The 24,753-nt window shown below is 43.4% G+C and overlaps 1 protein-coding gene across 4 annotated transcripts in view; it reads left to right on the forward strand.

Moving 5' to 3' along the window:
* Positions 1–24,753, forward strand: part of RALY (RALY heterogeneous nuclear ribonucleoprotein) — a 422,461-nt gene that overhangs the window by 384,926 nt on the left and 12,782 nt on the right. For 3 of the 4 annotated variants that reach the window (XM_063960222.1, XM_063960224.1, XM_063960223.1), the window contains 6 exons: positions 2,726–2,801; positions 5,162–5,218; positions 5,785–5,832; positions 12,315–12,475; positions 13,295–13,408; positions 14,872–15,017. In XM_063960222.1, the coding sequence (XP_063816292.1) occupies positions 2,726–2,801; positions 5,162–5,218; positions 5,785–5,832; positions 12,315–12,475; positions 13,295–13,408; positions 14,872–15,017 (602 nt within the window). The remainder of the gene's footprint in view (positions 1–2,725; positions 2,802–5,161; positions 5,219–5,784; positions 5,833–12,314; positions 12,476–13,294; positions 13,409–14,871; positions 15,018–24,753) is intronic. The other variant, XM_063960225.1, reaches the window with a different exon arrangement.

Consider the following 24,753-nt stretch of genomic DNA (forward strand, 5'->3'; position numbering starts at 1 on the left):
TGGGAAGCAGACTTCCTCAGCAGGCACGACCTCCACCCGGGAGAGTGGAAACTTCATCGGGAAGTTTTTTCCACATGATTGTAAACCGTTGGGAAATACCAAAGGTGGACATGATGGCGTCCCGTCTGAACAAAAAACGGGACAGGTATTGCGCCAGGTCAAGAGACCCTCAGGCAATAGCTCTGGACGTTCTGGTAACACCGTGGGTGTACCAGTCGGTGTATGTGTTCCCTCCTCTGCTTCTCATACCTAAGGTGCTGAGAATTATAAGACGTAGAGGAGTAAGAACTATACTCATGGCTCCGGATTGGCCAAGAAGGACTTGGTACCCGGAACTTCAAGAGATGCTTACAGAGGTCTTATGGCCTCTGCTGCTAAGAAGGGATTTGCTTCAGCAAGTACCATGTCTGTTCCAAGACTTACCGCAGCTGCGTTTGTCGGCATGGCGGTGGAACGCCGGATCCTAAGGGAAAAAGGCATTCCGGAAGAGGTCATTCCTACCCTGGTCAAAGCCAGAAAGGAGGTGACCGCACAACATTATCACCACATGTGGCGAAAATATGTTGCGTGGTGTGAGGCCAGGATGGACCCACAAAGAAATTTCAACTCGGTCGTTTCCTGCATTTCCTGCAAACAGGAGTGTCTATGGGCCGCAAATTGGGGTCCATTAAGGTTCAAATTTCGGCCCTGTCGATTTTCTTCCAGAAAGAATTGGCTTCAGTTCCTGAAGTCCAGAAGTTTGTCAAGGGAGTATTGCATATACAACCCCCTTTTGTGCCTCCAGTGGCACTGTGGGATCTCAACGTAGTTCTGGGATTCCTCAAATCACATTGGTTTAAAACCAGTCAAATCTGTGGATTTGAAGCATCTCACATGAAAAGTGACCATGCTCTTGGCCCTGGCCTGGACCAGGCGAGTGTCAAATTGGTGGTTTTTTCTCAAAAAAGCCCATATCTGTTTGTCCATTCGGACAGGGCAGAGCTGCGGACTCGTCCCCAGTTCTCTCCCTAAGGTGGTGTCAGTGTTTCACCTGAACCAGCTTATTGTGGTGCCTTGCACCTACTAGGGACTTGGAAGACTCCAAGTTGCTAGATGTTGTCAGGGCCCTGAAAATATGTTCCAGGACGGCTGGAGTCAGGAAAACTGACTTGCTGTTATCCTGTATGCACCCAACAAACTGGGTGCTCTTGCTTCTAAGCAGACTATTGCTAGTTGGATGTGTAATACAATTCAGCTTGCACATTCTGTGGCAGGCCTGCCACAGCCAAAATATGTAAATGCCCATTCCACAAGGAAGGTGGGCTCATCTTGGGCGGCTGCCCGAGGGGTCTCGGCTTTACAACTTTGCCGAGCGGTTATTTAGTCAGGGGCAAACACGTTTGTAAAATCCTACAAATTTGATACCCTGGCTAAGGAGGACCTGGAGTTCTCTCATTCGGTGCTGCAGAGTCATCCGCACTCTCCCGCCCGTTTGGGAGCTTTGGTATTATCCCCATGGTCCTTTCAGGAACCCCAGCATCCACTAGGACGATAGAGAAAATAAGAATTTACTTACCGATAATTCTATTTCTCGGAGTCCGTAGTGGATGCTGGGCGCCCATCCCAAGTGCGGATTGTCTGCAATACTTGTACATAGTTACAAAAATCGGGTTATTATTGTTGTGAGCCATCTTTTCAGAGGCTCCGCTGTTATCATACTGTTGACTGGGTTCAGATCACAGGTTGTACAGTGTGATTGGTGTGGCTGGTATGAGTCTTACCCGGGATTCAAAATCCTTCCTTATTGTGTACGCTCGTCCGGGCACAGTACCTAACTGAGGCTTGGAGGAGGGTCATAGGGGGAGGAGCCAGTACACACCACCTGATCGTAAAGCTTTACTTTTTGTGCCCTGTCTCCTGTGGAGCCGCTATTCCCCATGGTCCTTTCAGGAACCCCAGCATCCACTACGGACTCCGAGAAATAGAATTATCGGTAAGTAAATTCTTATTTTTCTTTAGTTTTGGAAGTTTCAAAATAAAAGCTATGCATTTAAAAAAACAAATAAATTGTGATTTGCTTTCTGTGATACATAACATGTTGTATTATGTCATCTGTGTGGATTGTGACAGTGCTTTGAGCATATATGGTAAAGATAGAAATAAATGGGTCCTAATATTAGCAAAATGCATCTACTGTACAAATAATTTCCAGGCAACATGAGTTTGGACAGCTATGGAAACCAGAAGTTGGAACTGGAAAGTGTAACATACAGGGGATTATCCAATTAGGCACAAGTTCTATGGGTTTAATGCCCAGAGCTATTCAATTATTTAACCTTTTCCCCTTGTGATAAATCCTCTGGTAACGTGTGGTAGCCCACTGATTCCAAGTAAAATGCGGAATCTAATGGGTTTCCCTGTGTGTTAATTACCAGATTTGCATTTGTACGCTGACTTTTACACTCAGGAGCTGCAAGGAATACTGCTCCGGAGCACCAGGGACTGCTAATGCTCATAAAATGTTTCACCTGAAGGAATTCAGAGTCTTGTCTCTAGGAACTGGAACTTTTGTCGTTAAGGGTACATGTTTTCCCATCATCTATTACCATCCAATACTTTTTGGTTTGGCATGTATGACATCAGGGGTGTGACCAGAGGGCAAAAAAGGATTATCATAGGTGATCTGCTTTTATTAGAAATACCTATCCCCATCAGTATTTTCATCATGTTTTTCATTTCTCAACAGATATCAACATGGCTGGGGAGCCCAGGCCAAACAGGCCCAAAGGCTTAAAGCGTGCCGCAGCTGCTGCATTGTACAGGTAGGAATTCAAAGAAAATTGCACAAGACAATTCAAACCTAAAGTCCCCATTTTCTGAACTTGAGCCAAAGGGTGCTACTATTGTGTGGCATAACATCTATAAGGGATGCTTCTGTGTGGCATAATGTGATCTAAATCACATTGCTACTCTGGCATAATGTGTGTAAGGGGTACTTCTGTGTGGTGTAGCATGTATAATGGGTACCACAATGATGTAATGTGAATAAGGTTGCACTATTGTGTGCCATTATATTTGGTCTATGTAGATGGGGAAATGTCCACTGGATGCTGCTGTGTATAGCTGGTTGCCTTTGCAGTTCCTACTATACAAAGCTCTGCCTCCTGTCCATCCCGCCTGCTCAGCACCATTAGCACTGAAGACTGCGCCCTGTGTGTGTGTACCTGGCTGCCCGAGAATCGCAGGAGGATTTGCTGCCCACACGATCTTAGAAGTTGATTATTCGGTCCGGTTGGGATTTTCAGTTTAAAATGCCTAATCTAGAAGGTCCTTTATTCAAACAATTCCATGAATATTCTTTAAACATAAGACAGGTTGTGTAAACATAATATGAAGTAGCGTTTAGGTCTGATGAAGTTCCCTTTTACAGGTACTAAAAGTAAGCTTATTGTGATCTACCATGACCCTAAATCTAAATGTTATGGGTTTTTTTTGTTTTTTTTTTAAGGCAGGTCTGTACTTTAGTTAGTGGGCCCAGGGTGCGGTATGCAGATGATCAATTGATAGTGTCTAGGTCGACAGTCAGTAGGGTGACACCATATGGTCAGCATGCTCTATATCGCAGGTACAAAAGATTGACGGATACGATTAAAAATACAAGATGACCCAAAAAACTAAAACAAAAACTTGTGTCGACTATTGCCATGTCAGCCTTTTGGCCACGCCGACCCTTTGTACCTGCTGACTTTACTCGCTGTTTACTTTTTACCAATCAACCTTTTATCCCTGTTGACCTAATGCATGTCAACCATATGGGATTGACCTAATGACTGTCTACCTAGACACTGTAGATCTTCTATACAACACCCCAGGTTGCAAAGCATTTATTGTCAATTACACACGCAGCTATAATTGTATACATTGGTAACAGACATTTTGTGAACCGATTATGTAGTCTGTCATTTTAGGAAGAACCAATGGCATCACTGAAGGAAGGCAGGTGACCTGGCTTCTATAAAGGGAGTGTATCTCGGTTGTTCCCCTGGCAAAACAAGAGTACTCTGTGGCTGTGTGTTGCAATATTTAAAATTAATTTCTAATGTCTGCAAACAGTAACATGTCCAGACAATGCAAGTTACAAATTCTTCACTGTTGTCTATGAAGCAGTATAATGCTCTCCGCAGTCATTTGCAGCAGAGACGCCTGTGAGAAAGCACTGTAGCCCAATGAATTACCTTTTCTCTAATGATATCATTTGTCTAAGATTTATTGTATTTGAATAAAAAAAAAAAATATATATATATATATATATATATACACACACACACACACACACACACACACACACACACACACACACAATAACCGCACTGAAAACAGAGATACAGTGTTTATATTGTAGCTTGTGGGTGGCCAAGGCTGCGAATCGCTGGCACAGAACACAGCACTACAGTACAGAGTATACTGGAAATTTCCATATCTGCACAGGGTTAAAATTCCCCTTTGACTGTAAAAGGGTTATCATGCCACAATTATCTTTTAAAACCAATTAGAGAGGCTGAAACTATAAAAGAAATCACTAGCGGTTTTGCAGTAATTTCAGAGGCAATTAAAATAATTATTGGATTTCTCATATTAAGGATTTTTTTCAGGGCTGTGATAGAGAAAAACCCAATCCTATTATGTTGTAAAATGTTACCACTTTGAGTGTAAATTACAGATGACTTCAAAAGGGAATTGGTTAAACAGCATCATTACAGTAGAAGACTAGCCCACATCTTGCTGTGTGGAGGGCAGAGATCAAATCCTGTCCTAGGGAGTATGGCAAATACCATTTAATATGCAGTTGATATTCACAAGTGAATCCATTGAAAGTTGTTGCTGACTTCACGCGAAGACTGCTTTTGAGCATAACAGTGCCAAAATAATTACAGTGACATCATGCAAGTGATGTAATTAGGCGCAGCCATAGGGGAAAGCATAGATTGTGAAGTGGCAATTTGTACACACATGCAGGACTAGTTAAACAGTGATTTAATCTATGTGCTCTAAGGGACAGGTTTTTAATCTATTGTCTCTTGAGCATCCTCCCCACAGAACCCCAGGGAATGGCAGAGACAGTTGATGCACTGTTAAAAAATAAATAAATACAGTACAGCATATATTTATACATTTTTCACAGCTACAGTAGAGGGATAAGAGAGGAACAAAAACCAAAAAGGAAAAAGGTGGAAGAGAGGTAAGGGAACATCTCCAATTGTGATTACAACGACAAAACAATATGGCATAAAAGGTTTTTATTTACCTGTGGGAAGACAATTAAATGAAAGTTACAATACAACCTTATTTGTATTTAAAACCTCAGCAGCAACTAACCTTCTACTAGGTTTTATAAATTGCAACTTTAGCTTAAAGGCTAGTTGAAAGCTATAAATGATGTCATGATAATGTAGTAGACACACTGTACATCCTTATAGCTTCCACACACTCACCGGAATGTGACTGGGACATCAGAAGGAACTCGCAGCGGGGACCATATTAAATGTAAATGACAATTTGAATGTGTAATAGTGATCTACAGATACCAGGGGCAAAACTGAACTTTCCTGGAAGATAGATTCAAGGAGAATACACTGGGGGAGGGGGGAGGGGGGTGGGGGGATGGTAATGGGTACATGAATTAGACTCTGGGAGAGTTTTATTTTATTTTTCCAGGAACTTATACTGATGCTCCCTTACCCACACAGATAGACTTATTTGGCCCAGTGTGCTTGCAATTTAAAATTATCTTTATTCTTTTCACAGTGGCTATGATTTTGACTTTGATTACTACAGAGATGACTTCTATGAGAGGTGAGTGAAGCTGCATGGATGCACTATGACCTATTTTTATTCTCCTTCTCAGTGTGAATTGCATTCAAACTGCAGGGAGGAGGGGGAGGGGGAGGAGAGAAATCAGAACCTGCAAAACGCAATCACATCTCCACATTGTCAGCCAGCACAGCAGGAGGGCCAGCATTAATGTGCTCTCTCCCCCCACCCTGCCCACAAGAAAGAAAGCACATTATCTATATATCAATCTAGATTATGGAGGGGATTTCTAAAACACATTTATTTTAACATTGAGTTTTCTACTCTTCATTGTTGCGGTGGGAAAAAGAAGTTGGTTTACAATGACAGTGCTTCCAGACAGGGTTCACTACGATCTGCTGGCGGCCGGCCTCCCGGCGACAAGCATACCGGCGCCGGGAGGCCGGCTTACCGACAGTGTGGCGAGCGCAAATGAGCCCCTTGCGGGCTCGCTGCGCTCGCCACGCTATGGGCACGGTGGCGCGCTACACGCGCCACACTATTTTATTCTCCCTCCAGGGGGGTCGTGGACTCCCACGAGGGAGAATAAGTGTCGGTATGCCGGCTGTCGGGCTCCCGGCGCCGGTATGCTGGTCGCCGGGAGCCCGACCGCCGGCATACTGAAGACCACCCTTCCAGACACGCCTGAAATACGTTTATGTGTCTCTATTCAACCCCTGTAAAATGTAATCATAATGATGACATTAGCTAGAGGCTTTATAGGGTTATGAGCAGATCAATGCATTGAACTCTTAAGACCCGTACACACTAGGCGTTATAGATAGCGATATAAGCTAATTTTTACCCTCCTAAGCGATATCGCTTACTATATACCCAGAGGCGGATTGGCCATAGGGTTTACAGGGAAGATTCCCGGTGGGCCGACGCACCCGTGGGGCCTGTTTTGTTTGTGGACATGTGGTCCTTTTTATAGACATAATGATGCAAAATAATTTGCATATATGAAAATTACTTTGCTACTTAGCCTGTGATTGCAGATGATCTAGTGTATGCTCAGTCTGCCTGCTTGGCTGACATATAAGATTGAGTGAATAGTGATTGGGATATGGTTGGTGTAATAAGCAAGAACATATATCTTTCTAAAGAATTATATTGTTTCCATAATTCTGAAGGTGTATCATATAATGTGCTCATAATATTTTATTTTATTTATTTTTAACTTCCCCCCTTGATGCTGGACATGCCCACTATCTGGAAAGTCTTGGGGGGAGGGTGCTGCTGCCATGGCCCATGGCTAGACCTTACACCTCTGGTGCTGCTCATGTGGGGCCACTAATACAAATTTTTCCAGGGCTGCTTTTTGTTCCCAATCCGCCCCACTGTGTATGCTGCAGACGACGGCCGATGCGCAGCCCCGGGGGTTGTTAACGACCCCCTCCGTCGGCTGTGCATGCAGCTCAATCTTACGATATCATCAGATGCTGCATGTTCGAGTCGGCAATGGCATGATGTCATTGTGCGATATCGCTAACGATATCCCACAGTGTGTATGCCCACTTCGGGCGGCCTGGCCATGGAGGGGACACACTAGACGAATCGCCAAGTATGTATGCACGTTTACAGTAAGAATCAGTATATGTCATATTTTAACCTGAAGCAAAACATTTAGGATACTGTAGTTATTCCTACCAGCCCTTGAAAAAAAAAAAAAAAAAATGTTTGCTAGAAAAAATAATAGTGTATGGGCAGGTAAATAAAATGGAATCCCTATCTGCACTCTAACATTTATAGCGACAGGACAGCAGGCCAGGCTTCGTAACAGTGTGGAATGCAATGCGAGTTAGAACTGGATGTCGGCATCACATGATTGGGCCAGACGTAATGCCGACATCCACTTCTAACTCGCCTTCCACACTCCTACCAAGCCTGGCCTGCTGTCCAGTCACTATAATTTTTTTGCCATGTGGCCTATGATGTCTTCTACAGGGGCGCCAACAGCCATGCCATGCCCAGGTACTCAGATGGGGGGCGTGACCAATGCAGGGAGGTGTGGCAAGCCCCTTTCCTTAGGGAATATTTTTTTTAAATTCTGTGCTGCCTCGGAGCTGGAGCGCACTGCATGTGGGAGGGTGCCTGGTGAGGAGCAGGGGGTGAAGGGGACAGCTGCTGGGGGTGGGGTGGTGGGCGTGACCGCTCACCCCCTGCACATCATGCGGGGGGAGAGAGGACACTGCCTCTGCAGCTACCTCTCTCCTAGCGCAGCACACAGCAGAGAGGCTGCTGCTGCAGACTTTATGTAATGAAACAATGATAACTGATTAATCAACATTCTAAAACCAAGTATGTTTTGAGTATAGCAGTATACAGTATCATTTATAGCAAAGTCTGATTTATTGCCAATTAATTTATATGAGCCACAGTGTTTGACGCATCCTTTTACACAGTGCTGACAGAACTGAAACATTTCATCTTTATGTGATGCTGCCAATTTTTTATTCATCTGTGATTTTTAACAGCATAAAAATTTGCTGAGTTTATGTTCCTGGGTGATTTTTTTTTTCTGCTGTGATTTTCCATTACTGAAAAGCACTGCTCTAATGTTGAGTGTTTTCCTGGTAATTTTGAGGTCTGACATGCAGAGAAAGAAGTAGCTACAAATCACTGTTTAACAGCATTGAATATCCACAGTGTGTCAGGTAATTGTCAGATACCACTGACTTAATTAGAGTTGCATTTTCCAACAATGGCCCTCATTCCGAGTTGTTCGCTCACAAGCTGCTTTTAGCAGCTTTGCACACGCTAAGCCGCCGCCTACTGGGAGTGAATCTTAGCTTATCAAAATTGCGAACGAAAGATTAGCAAAATTGCGAATAGACACTTCTTAGCAGTTTTGTTCCTGGTTTGACGTCACAAACACACCCAGCGTTCGCCCAGACACTCCTCCGTTTCTCCAGCCACTCCCGCGTTTTTCCCAGAAACGGTAGCGTTTTTTCGCACACACCCATAAAACGGCCTGTTTCCGCCCAGAAACACCCACTTCCTGTCAATCACATTACGATCACCAGAACGAAGAAAAAACCTCGTAATGCCGTGAGTAAAATACCTAACTGCATAGCAAATTTACTTGGCGCAGTCGCACTGCGGACATCGCGCATGCGCATTAGCGATTAATCGCTCCATTGCGACAAAAAAATAACGAGCGAACAACTCGGAATGACCCCCAATGTTCCATCCTCTGAGCTAAATCACTTTGATCAGCAACGGCCACTAGAGGAAAATCGCTAGTGTGGCATCCTCCAAAATATTTAATAGATATAAATGGGACTATATTTACACCAATTATTTGCAGCGGCAATTACTGTAGATTGTAAATATGAAAATACCACAATGTATATTTACATTTGTGACACTGAAAAAATATAACTTTACTATAAACAGCGTATTTTACGTTTTTCAATTCAGCGATAGTACTATAGCTCATTTTAATAATTGATTAGTTCCAACTCATTTTCCCATAGCAGCATCCTTTGCTGAAACAATTCATTGATATTTAAGAAATTCCATTTCGCATCAACTTTTTCATTTAGCAGTTAACTGTAATTGGCAAAAAAAAAAAAAAACAGTAAAACGGCGAGCTGAGCTCCTTGGAACTGCTAAAATAGGTTAAGCGAGAAGATCCGTATCTGTGGGAAGATATTTTTCATTTTTTTTAAAATAGCCAATTTATAATTGCAGAATCCACTGATTGATTTACATATTAGTCAAATACTCATATATTGTTATAAACATTGCTATATTTGGAAGAAAAGACTACAAATGTATCTGCAAAGTAGCATAGCCAATTCTCCACATTTGTAATTTTGTAGAACCACAGCTCCCCCTGCTGTCTGGGAAGAGAGCAATGTTCTTTCAATGTGAGATAAACAAAAGTTCAGTGACTTCAAAATACAGCTGCAAACGGTCATTGATTTCTAGGAACAGCAAAATGTTTTAATTTTCTGGAAATGTCTTTAATTAATAATATTGACCAGGTTTACATTGCAATCCCTCTTATTCTGTAAAGTAAATGTAATTAATTCTAGAATCTTAATATATGACGGCAGATGAAGACCACATATTCCATCTAGTCTGTCCTTTTTTATTACAAAAAATATAAAATTCTATTTGATTCTCAGCTTTTCACACTTTTGTTGGAAGACAGTTTCACTTATCTACTACCCTTTCCATAAAGCAATTTTTCCTCAAATTTACCTTAAGCGTATTTATTTGAGTTTTAGTGCATGATCTCTTGGGTGATTCTTCAGAAAGTGAACCTAAAGTCTGGTGCATCACATGCTTTTCATTTTTTTTTCCTTTTAAACTGGTCTGTTAAGAAATTGTTCTTATATGAAAACTTAATTGCTTAGTAGCAATGCTTTACCCCATAACTTAAGACCCAATAAAATCTTGGTATTTTGGTGAGTGTCGTTTTAATTTGTGTAGCTATTCCATGCATCACAGAGATTTGGCCTCTTGTTGCACTTTTACTCTCTTGCCCCTTCTTGGTAAGTTGTGTGATGGTCCACCAGGCAACAATTTAGGTGCCCTTCTCTTCAGAGTCTGTAATTTATGTCCTTCACTCAGCACTTCACTCGGGATTATTTAGAGTTGTTAGCAAAAATAGCACACTAATGGGCAAACCTATGTTGCACTGCAGGTGGGGCAGATGTAACGTGCAGAGAGAGTTAAATATGGGTGGGGTTAGCTCAAATTGAAATCTAAATTGCGGTGAAAAAATAAAGCAGCCAGTATTTACACTACACAGAAGCAATCTAACCCACCCAAATCTACATCCCTCTGTTTTGCCCAATTAGTAACTTTTTTTTTGTTTGCTAACAGCTCTGAATAACCCCCATTAGATCGCAACAATAGTGGCATCGCCAGCTGTTTGTCTGTGCCACCAACTCCTATAGAATCCAATCATCTGACTTTCCTTCCTCCCTTGCTTTGAAACATTGCCAACTTTAAAGTCACCTGAAATAGTGACATCAAGATCCCCTTTACTCTCAGTAGATGTCACCAATACCGTATTTTGACTCTCAGGGGCAGGCTGTGTCACATCGGCCACATGGGCAGGTACAATTTTGCTTTTATGAGGGCTGCAGGTGTGCATTTAGTTCAATGTTGAGCAAATAGGGACAGAGACATCTGTGGAAAAATTATTTCAGACATACAGTATATAAGATCAGGAATCCCCTGATCTTTACACAAAGAGGTCAATCCGGTTGGTGGCAATTTACTCACTGGTGCGACTAAGTAAGGCTATATGCTGCGTTTACGGTACTGCTGGATTTGCTGGGTTTTGTTTGTAGTCCCATAGGGCTGAGTAAATAAATTAAGAATCTGGGGTGAGACAGGTCCGCGAGGGGGACAGAGTTCCAAGTCTGTTGCAATGGCAACTCGCCCTGTTCGCGTGCGAGGGGGCAAGATAAATGGGTTGAGCCCATTGTTGGAAAGACATATCCAAGAAAATGGGTAAGGTGTGTCTGATGGTCCTAAATATACAAATATATTTCTTAAAACACTTTAATATTCCAGTGTAAGCCATTATAGCAGATAAGTGGAAAACTCCCATTCCTCCATCAGTTAGATATTGGTTCGATATACTGACACACTATTTTTACATGTCATTGGATGATATTACACTGTCAGCATTGGATAGAAATGCAGAGTTACATCTAAACTTACATCTGTCTGGCTCTATTGGGTACAGTTTAAAGAATCTGATATGTATAAGAGATACACTAATTAGTCTACTAGCTCTCTTCCAACCACAAGAAACCTGGGACATTACAGTACAAATTGATTTTTCTGTTTCTCAAGTGCACATTTCTTCCCGCTCCCCCTCCTACAGTATGTCCCCTCTGCACCGTGCACCTCACCCAAGTTCCTCTGTTAGTTTTTCTCTGGTTTGTTATAAACAACCATAACTGTTTATAGTTATCACGGGTGAAGCAGATGCTTCACACAAATTATTTGTTCTGATCATTAGCAAGTAATGTATATTGATTTGCATAGGTATTGTTGTGCAGTTAAAAGCACAGTGAAATGAAGGTATAAATTGGTTATTTGTTGTTCCCATGTCTCATTGATTTATTTTACTTCTAACAAATGTGAGGAAAATACAAATTAAGATTTAGAAACAATGTCACTTGTAGGACCCAAAGCATACAGATTGGCTGGACAATAAGTTTGTAATGATACCTTTAGTAGATTGTACATATTTGTTATTAGATAGTTGTCGTTTTTTTTAACAATAGGCAAAGTAGCTCAGTAGATTGTTAGATCCAGCAACCCTTCCCTTGCGTGATTGTGACTATTGCTCTGGCCGTAGAGCCAAAAACACCCCTGAAGCAAAGGGGCTTTGACCACTGAGATACAAAAGCTCTTTATATGAAAGGGCTAAATGACTATTCTGTACTGGAATATAGAGCTGAGCAGCTAAAATGTGCATTCAGATAACTCATCTGTCTGTCCCCATAAAGATTGTTTGAGTATCGAGGAAGAGTGTCCCCTGCTCCTCGGGCAGTCCCAGTAAAACGTCCACGTGTGACCGTGCCTCTAGTACGGCGAGTAAAATCAGCGCTTCCAGTAAAACTGCTAGCAAGATCAGCAGCCATCACAGGGAATGCGGCCAAGTTAAGATGTAAGTATGGATTTAGGCCTCAGAAGAATGAATGGTCCACATACAATATATACAATACATGAAATGGTATATTCAGTAATGGTGTTTGCTACTGAGAAAGTGATGTCAGTCTTTTTCTTACACTATGATAGAAAATAAAATTACGTCAAAGGAAACAAACATCTGCAAAAACTCAGTGCATGTATCTGCTAATCATAGTGCTTACAGTGGTATCATTCAGTCTGTGATCTCATTATCTGCATTATTTTCCTACTTTACATATTTATAGTAACTAAAATATTGTAATTCAGGCATGAATTATATGACATTTACATGATTTTAACATCAACATCAACATGTGCTATTTATATTATGTACTTATCTCATTAATTTACTTTCCATGTAAATCTCTAATTTAATTATTCATGACATACTTGGAAAAAGGAAATTGTATCAAACTTTCTAAAGAGTGTAGTGGCAGCCAATAACCTTTTATAGAATGTACTTGATAAATGCTATTTAGAATGTTATTGGTTGCTATAAGCAACCTCTTCGCCTTTTCTTTTGAAGATTTAATACATTTCCCTCTATAGTGCTTTATTATTCAGTAGTACATTTTCTCCATGCTGCTCATCTCAGTCTCTTAATTGGGGCTTGTGATTGGTCGTCCCACTCATTCACACCCCAAACTCCAGTGCTCTTAAGAGCAGGTGAGCCCTGGGAAAAATGGCTGCCTCATAGGCTGCATTACAGCCTTCCAAAGTTCTTTTCATTTACAGTGGTGACATTCAATTTGACCATGAATGATAATGACTATCACATAATCTGTTCTGTTTTTAGTAAGAAGCAATGAGATTCAGACTATTAAGTCAGAGCTCACACAGATAAAGACAAACATTGATGCCCTTTTGGGAAGGCTGGAACAGATAACTGATGAACAGAAGCCATGCACAGGTTGGTTGGTTGGTTGGTTGGTTGGTTGGTTGGTTGGTTGATGATGAAACTTAAGCCCCATACACACTAGGCGATATTGTGAACAATATGGGCTTTATGAGCGATATTGTGAACAATGGGCTTTCTGAGCGATATTGTGAACAATGGGCTTTCTGAGCGATATTGTGAACAATGGGCTTTCTGAGCGATATTGTGAACAATATCGCCTAGTGTGTACACTCACTATCATTAATGACCCCCTCCCTGGTCCGAACATGTATGGACGAGGGATGTCCTCGTTAACGACAGCCATGCTGCAGATGCAGCATGGCAGTCATGTCCCCCACCGTCGCTGGCTGTCCCAGCCGCATCGGCAAGTGTGTATGCACTTGCAGATGACGCCGCCCCCCCCCCCCCCCCCCGCCGGGTTCCCTCTGATGCCGATATTGGGATTGGGATCAGGTAGTGTGTATGGAGCTTTACTAGCCATAGAAAGAAGTGAGCTTTTTGTTGCATGTTGATGGATATTTGAGGGAGGTAGAAAAGTATTTAATAACTGATCTGTGTTTAGGCTGGTAATAGTAAAATTGAAGAAAGGAGAGAAAAAAAAGTGTTTCTTTCTTCTTTAGGCAGAGGTTACCCAAGCTTAGTTTCAGGTTGCTATAAAAGTAACAATCCGAGCTTATAGGTACTATACACCTACCATCAATAGTGTACCAACATTTATGGCACTAAATTTCAAACTTCTCTGGATGATTACTGTCCAAAGCAGTGGTCTGCATTTAAAGACTTGAAGTAACGTTACTCCATGGTTTTGCCAAGGAGTAACTGTACATCTTGACAAAACCAAGTTGCACTGCAGGCAGGATAGATTTAAAATGTGCATAGAGGAGGGGTTTGTCCTAGCTTAAATCTAAATTACAATATCAAAAAAAGTAGTTCAGTATGTGTGGGCTACATGCAGAGGCACCCAATATTTACATTGCATGCAAAAAAATAAATGTATTTCATCCCTTGCAGTGCTCCCAACTCTGAATCAGCCCCTGAGTGTTCAACCACTTAAAAGTCAACCTAGTTCAATAGCCTAAAACACGTCAGACTTTTTTGTTTGCCCTTATATGCAAATCAGGAAAACACTGTAACGTAGCAGTTCATATGCAGATACAGCTGCAGTCTTTTTTTCTTTTAATAAACAAGTCACCTGACACAAAGCTGATAAAAGAAATGATAAAAGTGAGATTTAGAGACAGATTATTATTATTATTATTATTATTATATATGAGATCATTTCTTGCATATAAAGTTAAAAAGAAAGATACATTTTATGAGGACAGTTATTTATGACTTTAGGCAGTGATTTCTACATAAACATAATAAAGTCCAATGGAGGACATGCACAGGGCATTCTGACAAATATATTATAGTACATAAAACTACTTTATACATGATCTAACTCTTCACTAACCTCTGCCCGCTTAACCCAGCCATAGCAGCAAGAAAGAAATCAGACTGCAGCCGGAGTGAATTCTCCCAAGATGACAGCACATCAGAAGCGGGTGACACAATTCCAGATGAGCCTCTTAATGGAGACGAAGAAGAGCTTGTACAGGACGACTGTACGGATGACCTGGTATGAACTGTATTAAAAACTATGAAAATCGCAGCTAAAGTACACCTCAAGCTGGCCAAACACATGGTCGTTTGCCTCAACGTCACAACAAATCAGTATCAAACCATGGTGCAATTTCATCATCTATCATTAAAATCTGCCCAGCAGATCACTGCATCAGCATCACTGAGATATCTTCATTCAGTTACAAATGAATACTCCACATGTGTAACATTTACTATCTCCTGGCAGTGTGGAGTATGCTGTTCTTTTTGCCTGTAGTGTAACTTTCCCACTTATTTTACCTCAAATTAGGTGCAAAGCTCAACACTCGATTAAAAGGGATCTGTTTGCTAAATGTTGATTTTCATCAATTTTAAATTGATCCAAATCAATGTGGATCAAGTGCTAAAAAATAAGATTTTAAACCTACCGGTAAATCTTTTTCTCGTAGTCCGTAGAGGATGCTGGGGACTCCGTAAGGACCATGGGGATAGACGGGCTCCGCAGGAGACATGGGCACTTTAAGAAAGACTTTAGGACTGGGTGTGCACTGGCTCCTCCCTCTATGCCCCTCCTCTAGACCTCAGTTAGAGAAACTGTGCCCAGAGGAGATGGACAGTATGAGGAAAGGATTTTTGTTAATCCAAGGGCAAGATTCATACCAGCCACACCAATCACACCGTATAACTTGTGTATCAAGTAAACAGTTAACAGTATGAAAAAATAACGTAGCATCAGTCCAACCTGATGGAACTATAACATAACCCTTATGTAAGCAAAACTATATACAAGTCTCGCAGAAGTAGTCCGCACTTTGGACGGGCGCCCAGCATACTCTACGGACTACGAGAAAAAGATTTACCGGTAGGTTTAAAATCTTATTTTCTCTAACGTCCTAGAGGATGCTGGGGACTCCGTAAGGACCATGGGGATTATACCAAAGCTCCCAAACGGGCGGGAGAGTGCGGATGACTCTGCAGCACCGATTGAGCAAACAGGAGGTCCTCCTCAGCCAGGGTATCAAACTTATAGAACTTTGCAAAGGTGTTTGACCCCGACCAAGTAGCAGCTCGGCACAGCTGTAGTGCCGAGACCCCTCGGGCAGCCACCCAAGACGAGCCCACCTTCCTAGTGGAATGGGCCTTAACCGATTTCAGTAACGGCAATCCTGCCGTAGAATGCGCCTGCTGAATCATGTTACAGATCCAGCGAGCAATAGTCTGCTTTGAAGCAGGGCCGCCAACCTTGTTGGCTGCATACAGGACAAACAGTGCTTCTGTTTTTCTGATCCTAGCCGTTCTGGCCACGTAAATTTTCAAAGCCCTGACCACATCCAGGGACTCGGAATCCTCCAAGTCACGTGTAGCCACAGGCACAACAATAGGTTGGTTCATATAAAAGGATGAGACCACCTTAGGTAGGAATTGAGGACGGGTCCGCAATTCCGCTCTATCCATATGGAAAACCAGATAGGGGCTTTTATGTGATAAAGCCGCCAATTCCGAAACTCGCCTAGCCGAAGCCAAGGCTAACAACATGACCACCTTCCAAGTGAGATATTTCAACTCCACTGTTTTAAGTGGTTCAAACTAATGTGACTTAAGGAAACTTAACACCACGATAAGATCCCAAGGCGCCACCGGAGGTACAAAAGGAGGCTGAATATGCAGTACTCCCTTCACAAAAGTCTGTACTTCAGGTAAAGAGGCCAATTCCTTTTGAAAGAAAATGGATAAGGCCGAAATCTGAACTTTAATGGAGCCTAATTTTAGGCCCAAATTCACTCCAGTTTGTAGGAAGTGAAGAAAACGGCCTAGATGGAATTCTTCCGTAGGAGCATTCCTGGCCTCACACCAAGAAACATATTTACGCCATATTCGGTGATAATGTTTAGATGTCACGTCCTTCCTAGCCTTTATCAGCGTAGGAATGACCTCATCCAGAATTCCTTTTTCCGCTAGGATCCGGCGTTCAACCGCCATGCCGTCAAACGCAGCCGCGGTGAGTCTTGGAACAGACATGGCCCCTGTTGTAACAGGTCCTGTCGTAGAGGAAGAGGCCACGGATCTTCTGTGAGCATTTCCAGCAGTTCCGGATACCAGGTCCTTCTTGGCCAATCTGGAACAATGAGAATTGTTCTCACTCCTCTTTTTCTTATTATTCTCAATACCTTGGGTATGAGAGGAAGAAACACATAAACCGACTGGAACACCCACGGTGTCACCAGGGCGTCTACTGCTACCGCCTGAGGATCTTCTGATCTGGCGCAATACCTCTGTAGCTTTTTGTTGAGACGGGATGCCATCATGTCTATCTGGGGCACTCCCCACTGACTTGCAATCTGTGCGAAGACTTCCCGATGAAGTCCCCACTCCTCTGGATGCAGGTCGTGTCTGCTGAGGAAGTCTGCTTCCCAGTTGTCCACTCCCGGAATGAACACAGCTGACAGTGCGCTTACATGATTTTCTGCCCAACGAAGAATCTTGGTGGCTTCCGCCATTGCCACCCTGCTCCTTGTGCTGCCTTGGCGGTTTACATGAGCCACTGCGGTGATGTTGCCTGACTGGATCAGAACTGGTTGGTCGCGAAGTAAGTTCTCCGCCTGACGTAGGGCGTTGTATATGGCCCTCAGTTCCAGGATGTTGATGTGAAGACAAGTCTCTTGACTTGTCCAGAGTCCTTGGAAGTTTCTTCCCCTTGTGACTGCTCCCCACCCTCTGAGGCTCACGTCCGTGGTCACCAGGATCCAATCCTGAATGCCGAACCTGCGTCCTTCCAAAAGGTGAGCACTCTGCAGCCACCACAGGAGAGATACCCTGGCCCTGGGGGACAGGGTGATCCGCTGATGAATTTGTAGATGTGATCCGGACCACTTGTCCAATAGGTCCCATTGGAAAGTCCTTGCATGGAACCTGACGAAGGGAAAGGCCTCGTATGTTGCCACCATTTTTCCCAGGACTTGAGTGCAATGATGCACAGACACTTGTTTTGGCTTCAATAGGTTCTTGACTAGAATCATGAGTTCCTGAGCCTTTTTTATCGGGAGAAAAACCTTTTTCTGGTCTGTGTCCAGAACCATGCCCAAGAAGTTCAGACGAGTCGTAGGAACCAGCTGCGACTTCGGGATATTGAGAATCCAGCCGTGTTGCTGTAACACCTTCACTGAAAGTGACACACTGTTCAGTAACTTCTCTCGTGATCTCGCTTTTATGAGGAGATCGTCCAAGTACGGGATAATTGTGACACCCTGCTTGCGCAGGAGCACCATCATTTCCGCCATTACCTTTGTGAAAATCCTCGGGGCCGTGGAAAGCCCAAACGGCAACGTCTGAAATTGGTAATGACAATCCTGTACCGCAAATCTCAGGTACGTCTGATGAGGTGGATATATGGGAACATGAAGGTATGCATCCTTTATGTCCAGGGATACCATAAAATCCCCCCCTTCCAGGCTGGCGATGACCGCTCTGAGCGATTCCATTTTGAACTTGAACCGTTTTAAGTATAGGTTCAGGGATTTTAAATTCAATATGGGTCTGACCGAACCGTCCGGTTTCGGAACTACAAACAGGGTGGAGTAGTATCCCTTCCCTCTCTGAAGTAGGGGAACTTCGACCACCACTTGTTGAAGACACAATTTGTGAATAGCATTTAACACTATCTCCCTTTCCACGGGAGAAGTCGGTAGAGCCAATTTGAAAAACCGGCGAGGAGGCACCTCTTCGAATTCCAGCTTGTATCCCTGAGAAACAATTTCTATTGCCCAGGGATCCAACTGTGAGTGAACCCAGATGTGGCTGAAAAGTCGAAGACGTGCCCCCACTGGGGCGGACTCCCCCAGCGGAGCCCCAGCGTCATGCGGTGGATTTTGCAGAGGCCGGGGAGGATTTCTGTTCCTGGGAACTAGCTGTGCAGCTTTTTTCCTCTGCCCTTACCTCTGGCAAGAAAGGACGATCCACGCACTCTTTTGCTTTTATTTGAACGAAAGGACTGCATTTGATAATGTGGCACTTTCTTAGGTTGTGAGGGAACATAAGGCAAAAAAATTCGATTTACCTGCCGTAGCTGTGGAGACCAAGTCCGAGAGACCTTCCCCAAACAATTCCTCCCCCTTGTAAGGTAAAACCTCCATATGTCTTTTTGAGTCGGCCTCACCTGTCCACTGCCAGGTCCAGAGGACTCGTCTAGCAGAGATTGACATAGCGTTTATTCTGGAACCCAGTAAACTAATGTCTCTTTGAGCATCCCTCATATATAAGACAGCATCCTTTATATGGCCTAGGGTCAATAAAATGGTATCCTTATCAAGGGTTTCAATCTCCGCCGATAAGGAATCTGTCCATGCTGCAACCGCGCTACAAACCCAGGCCGACGCAATTGCCGATCTCAGTAATGTACCAGAATGTGTGTAAATGGATTTCAAGGTAATCTCCTGCTTGCGGTCTGCAGGATCCTTGAGGGTAGCCGTATCTTGTGATGGCAGCGCTATCTTTTTTGACAAGCGTGTCAACGCTTTGTCCACCTTAGGGGATGATTCCCACCGTACCCTGTCCGTTGGCGGGAAAGGATACGCCATAAGAATCCTTTTGGGAATCTGCAGTTTTTTGTCTGGAGATTCCCAAGCTTTTTCACATAATTCGTTCAACTCATGTGAGGAGGGAAAAGTTACCTCGGGCTTTTTTCCCTTATACATGTGTACCCTCGTGTCAGGGACAGGGGGTTCCTCTGTGATATGCAACACTCTTTTATTGCAATAATCATATATCGAATACATTTAGCCACTTTCGGCTGTAACTTTACATCATCGTAGTCGACACTGGAGTCCGAATCAGTGTCTGCTATTTGGGATAGTGGGCGCTTCTGAGACCCCGAAGGTCCCGGCGACATAGGGACAGACACGGGTTCACTCCCTGACTGTTACTTAGCCTCAGCTTTGTCTAATCTCTTGTGCAATAAGTTCACACTAGCACTTAAAACATTCCACATATCCACCCAGTCAGGTGTCGGCACCGCCGACGGAGACCTCACATTCATAAGCTCCCCCTCCTCTCTAGGTGAGCCTTCTACCTCAGACATGTCGACACACACGTGCCGACACACCACACACACAGGGAACCTCTTATCTGAAGACAGTTTCCCCACCAGGCCCTTTGGAGAGACAGAGAGAGAGTATGTCAGCACACACCCCAGCGCTGTATGACCCAGGACAAAAACACAATAATATTATGTTTACCCAGATAGTGCTGTTTACATATACAATATGCGCCAATTTTGTGCCCCCCTCCTCTTTAAAACCTTCTGTTTACCGTGGTATAAGCAGGGGAGAGTCCGGGGAGCTTCCTCTCAGCGGTGCTGTGAAGAAAAAATGGTGCTGTGAGTGCTGAGAGAGAAGCCCCGCCCCCTCGGCGGCGGCCTCCTGTCCCGCTGAAAATCTCAAACTTTGGCGGGGGCTCTTATATATGTACAGTGCCCAGCTGTACATATACTTATTTTTGCCAAAAGAGGTCTATATGCTGCCCAGGGCGCCCCCCCTGCGCCCTGCACCCTTACAGTGACTGCCGTGTGTGAGGTGTATGGGAGCAATGGCGCACAGCTGCAGTGCTGTGCGTTACCTCAGTGAAGATCATGAAGTTTTCTGCCGCCTCTGAAGTCTTCTTTTCTTCTCATACTCACCCGGCTTCTATCTTCCGGCTCTGTGAGGGGTACTGCGGCGCGGCTCTGGGACGGACGGCGAGGGTGAGACCTGCGTACCAATCCCTCTGGAGCTAATGGTGTCCAGTAGCCTAAGAAACAGAGCCTTGAAACTCACAGAAGTAGGTCTCCCCTCAGTCCCTCGATGCAGGGAGTCTGTTGCGAGCAGGCTCCCTGAAAATAAAAAAGCTAACAAATATACTTTCTGTCAGGAAGCTCAGGAGAGCTCCCTGAAGAGCACCCATCTCCTTTGGGCACAGTATCAAACTGAGAGGGAGGAGCCAGTGCACACCCAGATCTAAAGTCTTTCTTAAAGTGCCCATGTCTCCTGCGGAGCCCGTCTATCCCCATGGTCCTTACGGAGTCCCCAGCATCCTCTAGGACGTTAGAGAAACACATATTTGATGACAGACTTTTTTAATAATGATTTTTAAATCAAATGTGTTTTTTAGCCCCCGAATCACAACATTGATGAAAACTGACCTTTAGTAAATTTACCCCTTAAGCTAGGTACACAATGCCAGATTTTTTTTAAGCTGGCCTGACAATCGGATGAATTTTGAGGAAATTGTAGGCACCAATATCCGAGCAACACACTAAAAGATTTTTTTTTTTAAAGTTACCAATTTTCGGCCACATCACACTGCATTTGCATATGTCCGCCCACAAGGAGGATGACATAGTGACAGGAAAACATAGGAAATATGGGCAGATTATTGATACACTGCTCAATATTGGGAGATTGTGGCCGAGATTTCTAGTTTGGGACGACAGATCACAAAATCGATCACTCGTGTGTGTGGGCAAGATTTTCCAGAATCATCGGCGAAACGCAGACACGATCGTTCGTACACACTATACGATAAATCAGGCTGATGTCCCAATTATTGGCAAATTGGCCCAGTAATTGTATGTGTACTTAGCTTAAGGGTCTGATGTGGAGTTGGACGTACATCTGCTTGCAAAACATTTCTTTCTTGTTTTCCCACTGTACATGCTCTGCTACCGAACAAACACAAGTACTGGTTATGCAGAGTCAAGTGTTTCTCCATATACGGCTGAAGAAGCGTAACTGGGGTGTTCTCATGTACGCAATGCTCAATGAAGCCATGTTGATGCAACTGCGGGGTAAGCACAATTGGGTGGAAGAGTAATATGCCTGTTTCCAGGAGGAACACTTGCACCAGGTACGGTGTAGGCTGGTGCAGGTGCACACTGTTGTTTGGGGGCGTAGCCAGGACTTTGTGAGCCCCATAGCAACATTTTGAAGGGCCCCCATCCCACTGCTTCTAAGGACACTTCTCTGCAGCTGTTGCTAATTTTATGCCTTATAATAGTGCCCTAGTTCATTTTCTGAACCATAGTAGAGCCTTATTTAATGTTATGCCCCATAGTAGTGCCCTAGTTTCTTTTATGAATCGTAATAGTACTTAAGTTCACCCTATGTCACATTTCAGAGCTGCCAGTACATATTATGCCGCACAATACCCCCAATTCACATTATGATATATAGAGCTCCCCGTTCATATTGTGCCTCATTACAGTGCCCCGCTTCATATTATATTACATTAAAATGCTCTACAGTTCATTGTATACCACACTACAATGAGCAGGTACAGGGGCATACCTAGATATATTGCGGGCCCCAAGGAAAATGTTTTAAAGACCCTTACGTACTACCCAATGGCGAAAAGTGTATATAACACAAGTTACTTTGACAGGGAAGGTGGGCCCCTCTCAGCTCTGGGCCCCATAGCAGTTGCCCTGCCTGCACCTATGGTAGCTACGCCCTTGCTGTTGGTGATGAGTATGTAATTAAGGGTTCAGATAGGGGCCGGGCGCATACAACTTTGTATATAGTCGCCATTACTCATTTATTTCCACGCACGCAATGCAGGAGCATCAAAGTCCGATTAGCATTCAACCTGCATCAGACCCTGAATTATTATGACAAATACAGACATTAAAAAAAACAGACTATTTGTTACAACATAAGTGCTGCATCTTTGTATTCCAGGATCTACTAACCTAGATGTTCCACATAACCCACAAAACAAGGCTTTATTTATTTTGTCTACTACTACTTACAGTAGATATTGAAAATGCATAAGATAAATTTATAGGGACTTAGGGGGACATTTACTAAGCAGTGATAATAGCGGAGAAGTTGGCCATGGCAACCAATCATTACTAAAGTAACATCTATAATTTGCATACTATAAAATTATACAGAGCTGCTGATTGGTTGATGGGGCAACTTCTCCACTGGCTCACTTCTGCGCTCTTGTCACTGCTTAGTAAATGTCCCCCCTAGTCCTCCTTTATGCCCTCATAGTCTAACATTAAGCATACCATAAGTGGAATAAAGAGGCATGTGTGTGCGTATATAATGTACACACACACAGATATGTCCTCACTAACCTATCCTAAAATCGTGCCAAATAGCCCCGTTTGGTGAAACATGAAAAATTAGACTAAGCCATGCGATGCGTCCCGTTGCTAACTATTTTTTTACTGAATTTGTATGCAATCACAAAAACACAATTTGCAGATTCTGATATACTTTTCCACATTTAAAGATTCTCTAATTAACCAATCTGTGCCCACCAGTACAGATATTTTTCAGTGATTTGCAGATCATTTTCAGCAAATACAGATCTGCCAATCTTGAAAGGCTCATCAGTTTACTAGAAACAGTGTGCAAATCTGCTGATTGTTACCATACACTAGGAATCTACAGCCACAATAGGGAGCCACTATGTGCGACCGCCAGTCACTATACCGGTGCCGGAATCCTGAGCGGGAGAAAGCCTGACAGTCGGCATGCTGACTAACAGGAACTATTCCCACTCCTGGGTGCCCACGAAACCCATAGAATGGGAAAAGAACCTGTGGCGAGTGCTGCGAGCCACCGAGCCCACAAGGGGCTTTGTTCTGCAGTATGTCTTTATACCTCCCGGTGATACTACAGCACAGAGCCGTAACTAGACTCTATGGTGCCCTGTGCCAAAAAGAGAATTGGTGCTGTGTTCTGCAGGTCTCCTCACGTAATCACAAGTGAAATAATTAGCTCCACCTGCAGACCTTTTAAAATGTGTCAGTGAGTAATTAATACACCTGTGCACTTGCTGGGTTACCTGCAAAACATGCACTGTGTGGGGTCATGTGGACAGAGTTTGAGACGCTATGTACTACAGCAGTGGTTCTCAAACTCGGTCCTCAGGACCCCACACAGTGCATGTTTTGCAGGTAACCCAGCAAGTGCACAGGTGTATTAATTACTCACTGATCCATTTTAAAAGGTCCACAGGTGGAGCTAATTATTTCAATTGCTATTCTGTGAGGAGACCTGTAAAACATGCACCGTGTGGGGTCCTGAGGGCCGAGTTTGAGAACCTGTGTACTACAGTATTGCTATTCTTTCAGTGGGGCTGCTGTAATCTATTCCCATTAGTTATTTGATATTCTTATGCTGCAGAACAATGGTTTCCAAACTTTTTTGAATCACGGCGCCCTAGAATATCAGAATTTATTTCACGGCACCCCTAGGCCAAAAATTTCTTATTGAGAAATTTAGAAATAAATATTACATTATGTAGCTCGCGTTTATATGTCAGCCTTAGGGTCAGTTGTGTGGTAAGGGACAAGATTTGCTTCTGTTTGGCCACATATTTTAGGACTGGCAGCCACCAGCACTGGTTTTGCCTATTATATTGACCATGAATAATTTGAATTGGTCCTGGACCACCAACCCAGGGCACCCCTGCAAGTGTCCCGAGGCACCCCAGGGAGCCACGGCACACAGTTTGGGAACCTCTGCTGCAGAACAAAAGAAGATTCACATTTGATTTTTGTAAAGGAAGGAACCAATTTAATTAGTACGTTAATTTTGTATTTGCATCTATATTTAATTGTATTTTACATGGTAAATGCAGATTTAGCATTAATAACACCATATGCAAATATATACTATATGAATGTATTATGTATTTAATACTTCTGTTAAGTACTACAGCATATTGTGTACTGTAACTTTAGCATTTACTAAGGGGCCCTACTCATT

Source organism: Pseudophryne corroboree, chromosome 3 (genome assembly GCF_028390025.1).
Source record: "Pseudophryne corroboree isolate aPseCor3 chromosome 3, aPseCor3.hap2, whole genome shotgun sequence".
NCBI lineage: Eukaryota > Metazoa > Chordata > Amphibia > Anura > Myobatrachidae > Pseudophryne > Pseudophryne corroboree.